Source organism: Onychostruthus taczanowskii, unplaced genomic scaffold (assembly GCF_017590055.1).
Source record: "Onychostruthus taczanowskii isolate IOZ18803 unplaced genomic scaffold, ASM1759005v1 scaffold123, whole genome shotgun sequence".
Classification (NCBI taxonomy): Eukaryota; Metazoa; Chordata; class Aves; order Passeriformes; family Passeridae; genus Onychostruthus; species Onychostruthus taczanowskii.
Genome location: NW_024498385.1, coordinates 1,000,368 through 1,014,698, shown reverse-complemented (window position 1 = coordinate 1,014,698; position 14,331 = coordinate 1,000,368). Strand labels below are relative to the sequence as shown.

Here is a 14,331-nt window from a genome sequence, read left to right as displayed (position 1 = left end):
GCATAACAGGTTTTCCTAGCACAGCAGACCAAACCTCCTTCTGCTGCCTGTTGTTTATACACCACCACCTTTGTATTTTCTTTTCTTTTCAAATCCTGCTTTCTCCATTAGTCCATCCCAAGGTAAAATCTGCTTACAGATGGATTTCTTATATCTATAATTTTGGTGGTAGCTGTCTTGGAAATTAAAAATGCTGAATTCTTACCAAAGCAGAAAACAAACACATGTTTTTTTCCTAGAAGATCACCTGTTTTTATCTTAAACGTATAATCTAAATAGAAAGGGGTTTTATATGACTTTGGAAGTTTTACTTACTGCTGAATAATTTCTCCAAATACAGCAGAAATTGGCTTTTGTGTTTTTGTCCTGTGGAACATACCAAACCACAAACCAAGCTAAACTCATGAGAATTTCTAGGGGAAGACTTATACAAGTATTTTTAACCTTTTTCTGAGAGAAAACATGAATGCCTCAGTATCTCCTCTGAAACTTCATGACAGAGAAAAGAACAACAACCACATAAGATAAAGTGCAAGAAGTAGATTTTTGTAGGAGCTCTCCTGTCCGTGGGCACCAGAAACAAAATAGTTTCATAATTCCATTCACAATGAATTTGAAATCCTTAGACCTGAGTGTTTGGAGGTTGTCATGATGCCATCTCCTTTTAGTAATGGTCATGTCAATAACTGTACAGAAACTTCACTTAGCTCTAAGTCTGCAAGAGGGAAAAGCTTGTCAGTGGTTGATCCTGTATCTCCAAAATGACTTAAATATTGAGAATACTGCTTGAGATCAGCCTTACAGCCAGTCTTTTTTTGCATTCAAAGAAATTTTTGTTTTCATTTGGTAACTTTGTCTTCTAAGTCTTGGAAATTAAGGGTCTGTTTACCTGCCAAGATAGATCATGTTACAGGGGAGTCCACAAAATATTCCTTTGCTCTCAGTTTATCTTAGAATCAGGAGCTAAATTTCTGTTCTTTGTTTAAAAATGCAAAAAAAGACACGAAATGCAGACCCAACAGTAAGCAACTGTCAATAAACAACTTCATTGGGGCCACTAATATAGTAAAATTTCAAGTATGTGTACAAGTCTAAGCAGGTTCATAATTTTATACTATAAATTTGTATAGGTGGTGATATTTATATGGTACTTTTTAAGACTGTAGTAAATCACTTTGTTCTATAGAGTTTTAGTGCTGCTGGTTTTCTTCATTTGTAGTTGTAAAATTTAAGACTGTCTGCTTTGCACAGTGAAAATGAAAATAATGGAACTAATAGGTGAAGAATTTAGACAAATACTGATCTTATGACATAATTTTCACTGAGTCAGCGCTACCAATACCTGTACAACAAGTGTGTCTAGTTTATAACTTTAACTCTACACATCTAAGGAAAACACAGTTTAGCATATCAATCTGAATCTAAAAGAACAAAAATTCCTGTAAGCGGTCGTACAAAATAAAAGCAGTATATTTTTTTAAGGTCTTTCTACTGTTTGTATCTTTTGGATTTTTCATTAGTGTTCTTTACTTGTTCGTCTCAAATTACTGCATTTGATGAAATATAAACGCATCAAGGCATGCTAAAAGCAAATGAGCGTTCAAGAAGCTGGCTTTTATGTTCTGTAAGCAGTAAATGCTGTTTGTTGGAAAGATCATTGGTCTGTAAACGGTAAGATTAATATCTTGTGTGTAGTTTATCAAAGCATTTTTTTCAGCAGTGTAGTAATTGCTTTCTTTCTACCGACTGCTTTCCTAGTTTGCATTTTTTTCCTTATACTGTCAAAAATAGCAGCTAGCATTTAGCATTAGTGTAATTAAAGACAAATACATAGTGTTATTCCAGACTTCGGTTTGTTTTCTGCAACAAAGTGTTACACTTCTTTACATTTTCCATGTTATGTAGTGCTGAAATACGTCATTTTACTCTTTCTGTTCTGGGTTTTTTTAGGTATTACAGAGTTGAAGTTACGCTATGCTATATGTATAATAAAAGCATAAATGCATCAGTGTCTGTCTCTGCAAAGAGCCTAATCTGCTCTCATTTCTAATGAAATAATTTCAGTTATATCAATGAGATTTAGTCCATATTGCTGAAGAAAAATGGCATCTTCAGTAACTTTTTGAAAGCAATTATATAGCAGTTTAGTGGTAGAATGTATATAATCAAAATAGCAGAAAATCTACTGAGATTTTCACAGTATAGTATAAACTATTCATGTGTTACTATCTTAATTTCACAAGGATTTTTTAAAGGGAGATGCCAGCAAGTCTAGAAAATTGAAAAGCAGTAAAGAGCAGTAAACATTATCTTAAACCTTCTTGGTAAATAGCCAGTGAAATTGGCCTGTGAGTGAACTTAGTGGGTAATGAGAAAATATTTAATGGGAATGTTTGACCAAAGCTGTGTCTGGCATTCCTTTCCATCATACCACACAAACCTTTTTTCACCTTTTCTTTCAAGTTTTCATGGGAAAATCCATTACTGTTTCAGAGCTGCTGAAGTGCAACCTTGTGGTTTTACTAATGGGCTAGCAGTCTGATTAGTTTCTGCTGTTGTGGCTGGGTACAGAATATGAATTTTCTTTTTTCCTCCTCTATTAATGTTTTGGTTTTTTGTTTCTCAGCCACAATCTGTGCTTAAACAGCTGTGTTGTTATGTCCACTCCGGAATGCCATCCCACCATGAAGGCATTGGGACTTTCATGGAATTCAAGCTTCTTAGATAAATAGCAATGCTTTTTGAAGAAAACTAATGTCAAAAGAGCTGGAGACCATGGGCTCTCTCTCTGGCCAGTAGCTGGAGGAGGTGTGAATAGGACAAAGACAAAATTGTTGGTTCTTCTCTGACCATCTTTTCTGCTTTCAGTGACTGGTGTTTTTGAAATATCTTGATGCAGACAGAGGAATTTTGCAGTTAATAGCACTCAGTTAATTCTTTTTTCCCTTGAGTTTATCAAGGAGAGAAATCACTCATGCTGCAGGTTATGGCAGGGTCCTTTACTTACTGCAGGTTATATCAAAATTACATCAGGGTTGGAGCTCTTGCCTCTGCCACTCTGATAAGAAAGCTGATGCTCTGTGCACAGTGCCCCAGCCTTGCTCTGGCTCAGTGTGTACACATAAAACTGGAGATTTTGAGGGCTTTGTACTGTGACAGTGATCATGTTTACTAAACTGTACAGAATTTCATCTTTTTAGTGGAACTTGAAAATACTCTGTTATGAATATTTTTTGTCTCTTCCTCTTCTGTCTCTTTCTTTTCTGTCTTGACAGTATTATTTATGAAAGATTCTTCTGCTCTTTTGTCAAATAATTTCACAATAAAATAAGCTAATTAAACTTTCTCAATTTGAGCACTAGAGGCTTATTTAATCTGAAATATTAATTGGACACAGAACCTTTTTTCACTCAGTTTACATGGTTACAGAGACTTAAACAGATGGCAGGAAACAATACTGCCAGAATATGGGGGTACAGAGCTTAAGTTCAGAAGCTCAGAGGCTGTTTCCCTTTCTTTTTGTCAGGTAGTGTGAGAGGCAGGAAGACCTGTAGCTGCTGTGGAATGAGGTTTCACCATTGGGATATGCAGTCTGGAAGGGAAGGGAGATTTTAGTGCCAGATGAAGGCCAGGGAGGATTTATTCCTAGTTCTTGCTTTGGTTATGCAACCATGAGATCTTCATGGGAACCAGTTAAAAATACCTAGTGTATGGGAAAAAGAAATGGGTACACAACATTTCCCCCAATGTCAGTTTAATTTTAAATAGCTGTGGATAGGCACTTGAATCACTCTCACATGTCTGTCATTCATTTGGCTACTTCCAACAGATCACCCTGTAGTTATCCTTATTACAGACAAGATTGATCTTGGCAGAAGTAGAGTACTCATTTTCCCCATATGGAAGGGACAAGTATTACACCCTGTTACTGCCAAGCAAGAATGGGCACTGAGAAAGAAAGAAAAAAAAAAAGTTGTATAGTTACAGGAATTGGTGATTTTTAATGAAAATTGAAGTAATAATTTAATTTTAAAAAGAGCCGAGATTATGAGTTTGTTTACATTATAAAATGAGATGTGCAAGTTTCTAAAATATCCCACAGAATTTTGTAGATAAGCAGCAGTCCATAACTATAGATATATGGTTGTTTTGGGAAACCTATTTCTGTTAGGAGGATTCTTCAATATTTTCTTAGTTTCTCAAATATAAGCAAAAGTTAAATTATTAAATACTTCTTAAAATACCTCTAAGGGATTTTTCAGGAAGGTCTTCTGAGACAAGCTATAAATAAAGCTTCTTTTTAGATGAAAGAATGAAAAGGAAGGAAGGAATAAGGAATATGAACCTTCCAGCATCCTTTATGCTTATGGTTGCTTTAGGATTGCAGTATTTCTTTCCTTAACCTTAAACAATATAATTTGCTATTTATAAGGTGCAGTAATGTAGTAAAGGGCTTTTCCACTGTGGCCCATTTCACTGAGATTTAAAGCTTTTCTTTATTTAAGAAAAATAAGTTATTTTAACTTTTGCAAGAAATCATCATGAAAGAAAGATTTTGGGGTTTTTTTTTTGTTTTTTTTTTTTTTTTTTTTTTTTTTAAAGCCATTTGTTTTGTTTTTATGGAAGATACGTATTTTCCACAATAGGTAAATTAATACAATATTTAAGGCTCAGTAAATTTATGTGGTTTTTTAAGTGAACAAAAACAGTCTCTAGTATAAGAGGTGAATCACAGGAATGTGTTTTCTTTTGTAGTGTGGAAATCTGTCAATTTTTATTTTCTGCTTCTATATATATAAGGACAATGTGGTCCTTCCCTTTGTGTACCTGGAGCAGCAGTACTTTGTTTTAGGAGAGATGTCACTAGAGGTTTGAGGTATGCAAAGTAATAAACTGTGAGGGGTTTGTTCCTGTACAGGGAGTGGGAGTGCACATGAAGGTTGTCTCCCTTAGTTTTATGATATATGAAGATGAAAGTGTAATTGTAATTTTAACAGACCAAGTGTTTGAAAATGCCTGACATTGCAGTTACAAGGGAAACAAGTTGCCACCTTAAGTTATTTTTTTACTCATCAAAAGAGGAAAATAGTTTTCAGTGGCTCCATGTTCTTGTAAAAATATATTTCATAGCTGTACCTTGAAAGTTGAGTGGTACAGCATTGTTATCCATGTATTGAAATCCTTCTTTAAAATAATGGCCTCTGAAAATATTTTTAGGGTATTTCTGGTTTCTACATAGAGAATTTTAAGTTTTATCCATTTCTGATCCATTTTCTATTGAATATTTCCACACATTTTCTAAGTCATGTTTCACAGGGGAAAAACATTAGTATTCTTTCCTCCACTACTGTATTCTCATGAGTATTTTAAATCTAATGATAGCAGGTCACTACATTGTAGATACTCCCTAACTTCCCACCTTTTTTATTGTAGTTGGCTCTTTTCCTTGGAAGAGCTCCAGGGGAATCTTGAATGCGAAGATTTTTGCAATGGGGGTTTACAGTAGATTTTTAAATATAATATTAGTACATTTCTATTATGTGAGCAGCCTTTTTTTAAATCAGAGCATACATAGTATGAACATGTGTTAACCGCATTTTTGCTCAGAAGAAGAAACAAGATGGAAGCATTTATTATTCAGCTTGGAAGACATTTGAAAATGGCATACTTCTAAATCTGTTGTTTAGCATTTTATTATTACTTAAAACTCAGCAGTTTTATAAGAGTTACACAGTTTTATCCCTTATTTGGGTGCTTCCAGGAGGCTGGAAGCTGTTTCCAGGTAGAGCAGCATGGCAAGCCAGGTAGATGTCTGTTGTATCTCCACTCTGCTCTAAGACACCAGTGGAAAGAGATTACAGAGTGTGCAGTAGGAATTGGCATAATTATCAATGATCTTTGATAATTGCATAGAAATGATGGTATTTCTGCAGATAAGATTGCTATTATCTACGGATTAAAATTTCAAGTTCCTGAATTTCTTTTTTTTTTTAATTTTTCCTTTAAATTCCAGTTGCTTGGAGCTAGCAAGAAATTATGTGTTAATGTGGGTGAAAATGTCTTGAAACACTTGCTTAAAAGTCCTTGGGGCTTGTTTCTGAACTTCATGGAGTATGCATGAGAGAAGTGTTTTCTTTTAAAGCATTGAGATCTTTGAAACAGACTTTTCTACTGCCTCTAAGTTAGAATGCGTTTGGATTTTTCCTCATCCTGAGATTTTTAGTGTATTTTGATTCATTTTCCTCTCTTTTCTTAAGTAGTGTATGCGTTCTTCCTGGGATGTATAAAATATAACATGACAAAAGTTTTTTTTGGTTCATGAAAACTGTGAGCCGCATAAGACATGTCTGTGGAAGTTTGTGCTAAGACTAGATTCATATCCACTGCACAGCAGTCTAAATATTTGAAGTTTCTAAACAGTTCCACACCTTTATTGTAAAATGGAAAAGCTTGAGAGCCCCTGCTTTAATATCTTTCCTAATTACAGAAGTTGTTTAAAAGTGGTAGTAACCAAACAGGAGTGGGGAACAATCTTGTGGTAGTGGGACACTGTCTTCAGCAGTTGGCATCTAAACTTTTTATGTTTTATTCAAAGACCTCGAAACTGTATTAAATAAATGGAGGTGTTTTCCTGAAATAACAGGAAAACATTTCCCTTCTCCTATGGCGAGACATTTTGCTAAAATCAGAAGTACTTAATGTACAAGTCCTAGAACTATGGAAGATACAGCTGAAAGGCTAACACTGAGATTTCATCCCTCTATCCAGCCCAAGTTTGAAATTGCTCAACCCTCTCAAATACAAATATAATATAAGCTTAGGTAACAGATGATAGTAATTTATTATAAGCTTCCTAAGTAGTATTATTTATTACGTTTTGAGCTCCTGTGCTGCAAGCGCAAAAGATACTGGAAGTGGTTCTTCACTGTAAGTATGTAGGGCAGTTTTATAGGAGAAAGGACAGGATAGATGTGCTATATAAACTAGTTGCATGCATACTTGCACTGATATTGACAGACGAGGCTTTTTTCCGAAAGACTGGAATTTGTAGTGATTGCATTTAAGATAAAGACTCTGTTCAGTCAGAAAAGCCCCACTTAGCAACTGCTGGGGTCACCTGTCCTTATGGAATCCACGACCACGGTCAGAGTGTCATTTCATATGTTTGCTATCTTCCCTGCTGACATGTCCCTCATCTGACTGCCTGGACAGCCAAGTGCAGGGAATCCAAGCAGTGCTGTTCAAACAGAGCCCATCACATACTGTCACAGCCACTGAAGCAAAGCTTTCACATGGGAAAGAGAGAAAGTTTGTTTAAGTTTTTCTTCTCCTAACTGAAAATATTTTCTTAGGTCAGAAGCTCCTGCTTTCACTTTTTTATTGTATAGCTTCAGAACAGATTCTGTGGAATTATTTATTAGATTGTAGGTTAGGAAAGGGCAACAAGGGCAAATATACAGTTTTTTCTGTTTAACCCCTGTTCAGTTTTTGATATCTCCACAGCTACACCTGATCTTTGAAGCTAAGGTTTTCAAGATTTGTTGGGCAGTTCTAGAAGTTTGTGTCTGGTGTATTTTTTCTGCACTAGGAGTATTCAATATGGGTACTAGGATTCTTTATCTTGAACTATGGAGTTTCATCTAAGTAGCACAATGTGCTGTAATATAGATCCTCATTAGTTTTCTGTTTTTCTTTTATAGCTGTTTTGGCCACTGTATGCTGTAAGGATTCACCTGACCAAATATAGATGTCTACAGCTGATCCAGTCACCCTAGGCTCCTTTTCTAATCAACAGAGAAAAATAAACATATTCCGACTGTGATTTTATCCCATCCTAAAATAGATCTCTCTAATAGGTTAGCTGAAGTCCTCTGTAAAATGCTTATTTCTCTCTGTTAACTTTAAAGGGAGACAGTTGTAGACATTTAAAGAATAGATCTCCAAAGATTAAAAGTGTAGACACGTTAAGTTTGATGAAACAAGTCCCACCTAAACTCTTCACTTCCCTCCGTGGGTGTTTATTGTCTTCTACTAAAGTGCTGGAACATTTAATCTCTCATTTTCTGACCTTGCTGATAATGGGTTACTTTTGCATTCATTTCTGTTGATTTAAGAATTCTTGACTGTAGGCAATTCACAGGAGAAAAGCCTGCCAGTCCATGAAAGACTTGTGCAAGCTGAGAGCGAAGCCTACGCTCTCTTACTTGCACCTGATTTCCCAACAACTGTCAAAACATCAGCAGCTTCACCATGGAGTTACTGAACTTCATCTAAAGTGTAACACTTTTAAAGAAACATCAATTGCTAATGAATTCTTGTTTCATAGGTTAGAGATGTGTGAAAACCTAGGATTAGCATGTTTCCATTTTCGGTGTTTATCTGAAATTAGCAGTATTTTTTTCTAGTGTCTATTTGGAAGATCAATTTTGATTTTCCCTGTTTGCAGGTGGAATTTTGACTGCACAATCAGCACAGGGAAAGTATGAATATTAGCTGTATGTCAAAATCATTCAGTAGAGATTTCCAGCTTCTCAGGGTAGTTTAATGTAGGGATGGAAGTAGATAGATATAGTCTGCAAAGCAGATTTGTTGTCAGTGTTTTTATTTAAATAGTTAGCACTAACAGCTGTGGAAGGAGACAATAATTCAGTAGACTTTGCCTAAAACTCTGATAGCTGCTCTTAACTGATTAGTCATATCTAGTGTTTTGGAGCAAATGTATAAGCCAGTTGAAAGTCAAAAACAGCCAGAGAAGAGTGAAAGTGTGTACCTGAAGTGAAAAGAAAAAACAATGGAAAATGTTTATTCCAAGAGTACATAACTGATATGGAAACACGTTTTTCTTTCCTCTTCCCTGCATGGCAGGAGAAGATTTAGTAATGAACTTGAAAGAGCTGATACATTATCATGCATTATCTGGAAATACACTTTACATGAAATGTTCATTTTCAAAGATAACTGCATGGTACTTAACCTTAAAACTTAACTGTCTTTAGGGAGAAAGGGTAGTTTCCAAAGAAAACAGTGCCTGTCTGAGAAGCACTAAGACCTCCTCAAGGAGGGAAAAGAAGTTAAAATGTCACTGTAAAATATGGCCCCTGTACTTTACTTTTCATTTTGCAGTAGCAAGGAGAGAATATAATTCTGTTGACCTAAGTGCTGTAGAAGTGTATGGTGATTCCTATTTATGTCCAAAATATGAAAGTTCTTGGAATTTTTTGGAAAATGGTGAAATCATTATCATGCCAGTCTTGTTGCAGTTATGACCTCCATATGCGTACACACATGTAACACGTTTTATTAAACGTGTCTGTTTAATAAAATTTGCTAACTGAAAAAGATTAATTGTTATCATGGGGCTTGTTTACATAAAAAGTTAGTGAGATTTTGTTGGATCTGAGCTGAAATAAACCAAATGAAAACCAATTCTTTTGTACAAGATCAGCTCACAGACATGTAAAATGTTAGTATAGGAATTCAAGAAGGCAGTGATGGACAGAAACCTGAATCTTCCCTTAATCTTTTGCAGCAGAGTGAAAGAGGATGGAGGTGAATAATGCTTTCAAGAGACATTCTTTATATATGTTCTTGTTATTTTGTTGCATAATGAGCAACATCATTATGAGCAACCATTTTGGTAGATTCAAAAGATACTAGTTCAGGCTCTGAAATGCTGTAGAAAAATCTTTTCGGTCTCAGATATAGCATTTATGTGAAGACTGTATGTACTCTGTAATTCACAGGAACTAGGAATACGTGCTGCGTGATGCAGCATTGATTAATGCATTTATGGTTTTATTCTTTTTGTGTTTTATCGCAGCGCATCTTCTCCGAAGCTTTTCACAGTCCAGATAACCACTGCTAATGTGTGATCTCTAACCATTCATAGTCCCTCTTACTAGAAATAATTAAACCTTCCTGTCTGACCTGTACTGACCCCTCTGAGACTGCACTTCCCATCCTGGATCAGCTCTATCCACACTCTAAAACAGAGTGTTTTTATCTGAAGTGTGGTCCAGGGAACTGAATTCTTTTTCTGCTGCAGTCTCAAACCATCTTTATAAGCAAAGATCCAGGAAAATTCTTCCAGTCCTTGACATCAGTCTGTAGTTTCATGACCTTCCAGCTTTTCATAGTTTCATCTTAGGGGGTAAATTTTCCACTCCTGTGCCACAAATCATTTAAATCTTTTCTTACTGACCTTGTAAAATGCCCTCTCTGCATTGTTTACTCCTGTCAGGGTGTTGCCCAAGTACTCTGGAAAGTTTCAGCAGAGGTAATTAGCTGACAAATCTGCTTCAGTTATTCTTCACTGTGCCTGTTAAACACCGGGCTGTATTCCTAGACCAGAATAAATGTCCCATTCCGTGTTACAGAAAATGAGCCTTCAGTTTCTCAGAGACACTGCTGTTAACTCGTGTCAAAGCACTAGTACTTGTTCAGTACCAGAAAAGCCATATGTGTAGTTGCCTAGTGAGCTCACCTAGATGGAGAATAACCTGACAGAAAAATTATTTGGTGTTGTTTACTGTTTACCTGCATCAACAGCTCTGTTCACGTGACTCAAAGGGAAATACAGAGGTGAGAACAGACTGATAGGGGTGAGACTATTTGGGAACCAACCCAGAACTGCTTACAGACAATGACACCCACTGAATCTGTTCTAGCCTTTTTCACAGTGAGAATCAAGAGGGTAAATTTGCAGTGTTTCTCTTTTGGGTAATATTTTTAATATTTTCCCTGTCTGTCTTCACAAAAACACTTTCACAATGTTTTCCGAGTATTTCCCAATGCAAGCTACTGTGTTTGTATATGAACAGACATTGCCAAAGGCTTTTCAGATTTATTTAATTTGAAGAACTTAATGCTTTTGCCATAGCAAAAGTACAAAACAACTTTTAAATCGTTACTAGTAATTATCTTTTGTAATTTTCTTATAATCACAAAGCTGGCCACATCATTCTATGGAAAAATTATTTTCAGGATTTTTATTGCAGGCTTCCAGGACTTCATGCTCCAAAAGCATAGTGTCCAAAACATTCAGCCACCACAGAAATCTTTTTTTCAAATGTTGAAGATGATGTTTGTGTAATGATACATTCTGCACTTTATCATTGTTCTTTGTTACAAGACATTTTCCATTTGCTAAGCTATGACATGACATTTTTTTACTTTCAGAATCTACATAGGTTTTTCTTCTTTTAAATGAAAGAAAATTATTTGCAGTTTGTGGTTTATATAGTAGGGCTGGTACATTGAAACAGGCTGTCGAGTTTCCATCCCAGGAAGTTTTAAAAAACAAACAGGGTGATATCCTGTGCTGTCTGTAGTATCTGACCATGCTTGGAGAAGGCTGGTTGATTTTGTCATCTCCAGAGCTCTCATCCAACCACAATCATTCTGGAGTTGTTAAAAATTCAGTATCAGTAGATGGTGCCTACCTACATGCGCACCTAGGCAAAGGCAGGAAAACACTTCTTTATCTGCAATTAACATACGTGCCTGGAGAGCTGGGAGGTAGCACTTTCTTTGAGATAGAATTTGATGTTTAGCATTTACAGTGATAAAGGTGTCTACCTGAGTTATTCTAGGTGGAAGCAGTTGAGAAGTTAGAGGCATCAAAGAATAAATGCTCTTTAAGTGTTAATTATTTATCTGTGATAAAGATTTTTCCTTACCTCCCAGTACTAAGACCGAGCCTTCAATCATTCCTTTGTTGTACAGTTAATTAGAATTTTGACTTCTTTAGGATTAAATGATTGGAAAAATTTTGTAGCATATAGTTTAGGAACTCAGTATTTTTGTATTTTTGAAGAATTGTCAGTTTCTAAAATAATCTAAAACCCACAGAAGTAGTTTTTATTATTTCTTACAAAGTAGGTTTATATACCAGTGGATTGATAAAATTACTTGCATATTCAGAACTTGAGTTTGTTTAGTTTTTAACAAATTATATTTTGGGAATGTTTTATGGTTTTGAAAGATTTATAGGGCTACATTTAATGGCAGTTTCTTTTGCCTGCTCTGTAGCACGTGCCATGGTGGTTTTTAAGTGTGCTGTGCGTGTTTGACAAGTTAGAAACTCAGCAAACCCCATCAGTGCTGAGCCACACTGTCTCAGGCTTGTTTTTGTTGGCTGGTATCCACTACCATGCTATAAAATACATTTACTTGACAGAAGAAAGTGGAGAACCACATTAACTGCAGAGTTTAAAAAGGCTGGCTAACCACATGCAATAAATATTAATAGAAGAAAAGGCCACCCACCTTTGACCTTTAATATTTGTTACTAGCTCTGGTGTTTTAGAGTTAGTTTAGCATTTTGAGCATTACATAACAATATGTAAAACTCTTAATTAAATCCAACAACTTATTAGCAACTCTGTATTGTGTACTTCAGGTTTACCTCTAAAAATGTTGTTCTGTAGTTTTCTTGTAACAGGCAAACCAGGTTTATTTCTACCTGTAAGTAAATGGCAAAGTGTACTGTTGTATGTAGTATGTATGTAGGAGGGTGCTTTGCTGGGGAGCCTTGTAAAGAATGGCTGTTTGATTAATGAAACTTCGACTCACTCAGTTTTTCTTCATAAAAGAGTATACAAAGCAGAAAAAACAGCTTAGGAGAGTGTCATGCATCATCTTGGTAAAATGAAGTTCTGTGGTAAAATGAAGTTCTGATTCACGATGGCTGAATGGGCTTCAGAATTTTTTCAATATTTTTAATGTTATGTGTCTGCTAGCATCAAAAAAATGGAGGCTGGACCAAACCAGAAATAGTATGGAACATGTACTGGGAAGTTGGAGGGAGAAGAAAAGAAAGGCTAGAAAAGGGAGCATTGTTCCATGAAATGCTAACAAGATAATGCATCTTGCTAGCTCTTATTTGTTACATAAGTGGCACAAACCAACTTCAGCCTTGGACAATATCCATTTAAGGCATTACTGTCAGTCAAAAATAGATACTTTCTTTTGTGTTTTTGATGAGATGTGTTGTCCTTTGTGGCAGATTGCGCCCACTTTGGCTCTCTGGAGTCAGAAGTTTGAGTCTTAGAGTTTCTGTGCTGTCCTGCTGAATCAGACTCAGAACAGTACTCACATGGAGATTCAAAGTCACATGTACAACAATACTCTTAATGTCTGAAAATGAGTTTCCATGCTGACCAGAAGGATGACAGTACTGTGAGACATTGGCTTCAAATACCAAGTTCTTACTGTTGTGAAGAAAGAAGCAAGAGTGAAAATCAGCATCTCTTCCATTTCTGCAGTCAGCAAGTGAAAAGGTCAACAGTATATGACAAGAAGAGAAAAAAACAGATAAAGTGGTGAATGAAGTGGAAGAATTAAGAATTAAAAATAAGAATACAGAAGTCATGAGGGCTTGAATCGCTATATCTTATCTGAAGCACTTAATTGTTCTCCTTCAAATCCCTCTTTAACTTTCCATTTTCATTGTGCCCATGAAGATCCTGGCAGCAGATAGTCTGTAGAAACCACTGGTTATCACACTGTCACCCATTTTTACTTCCTTCCCTGACTACATGCTGGTGTTGTCACTCCTTTTACATTGTATTCTACTCTGGAGTTATTCATTCATGTATTCACATGCTCATTCATATGCTTAAGCTTGGTCCTGCTACACTGTAGTGCACTCTTTGACAATGTGAATATTAATTCTAAGATCCAGATGAGTGACCAACTAACTGTCAATATCTCACTCTATTTCAGAGTGTTGTGCGTTGCCTTTGGCATCCCAAGCTGAACCAGATCATGGTTGGTACTGGAAATGGTTTAGCCAAAGTGTATTATGATCCTGTAAAAAGCCAGAGGTACGTAATCATGATTTATTTTGGTTTTTTTCCCCTCAAATTTAGCCTGATTCTGTGATTCAGTGATTATAGTAAGAAAACTGGTTTGGTAACATTTGTTTTGCAGAGTTCTAGTTATTCAGCAGCAGTGGAAGGAGAAAAAAATAACCTAAAATGTTTGCTTATGAAGAGGGGTACTTTTTCCACTGGGCTTTTCCTTATGCAGTGTGCTGGCTGTTCTACCTGAATTTACAAATGCTTTCATTTTTTAATTGCATGGAATGTGCAGTAAGAACAACCTTTCATCCAGTCTGTTGGAGGTTGCTGAGGAAGTGTTACTGAGTGGGTATTTATTTTATTTAGGTCTTTGTATTGTATTCAGGTTTCTTAATCCATATTTTCTTCCTGAAGTAAAAATCTTGTTTAGAAGCATCAGACTTCAGTGCTAATGAAGTAATGCTGGAAGACCCAGTTAGACAATGTGCAAAGCAAGGAAACACATCCCCACCTATATTTTAGTCTTCTT

General features: G+C 35.9%; 1 protein-coding gene across 1 annotated transcript in view; it reads left to right on the top strand.

The window, feature by feature from the left end:
* Positions 1-14,331, top strand: part of WDR70 (WD repeat domain 70) — a 123,618-nt gene that overhangs the window by 96,901 nt on the left and 12,386 nt on the right. Inside the window, exon 14 of the mRNA XM_041396013.1 lies at positions 13,726-13,826. Within this exon, the coding sequence (XP_041251947.1) occupies positions 13,726-13,826 (101 nt within the window). The remainder of the gene's footprint in view (positions 1-13,725; positions 13,827-14,331) is intronic.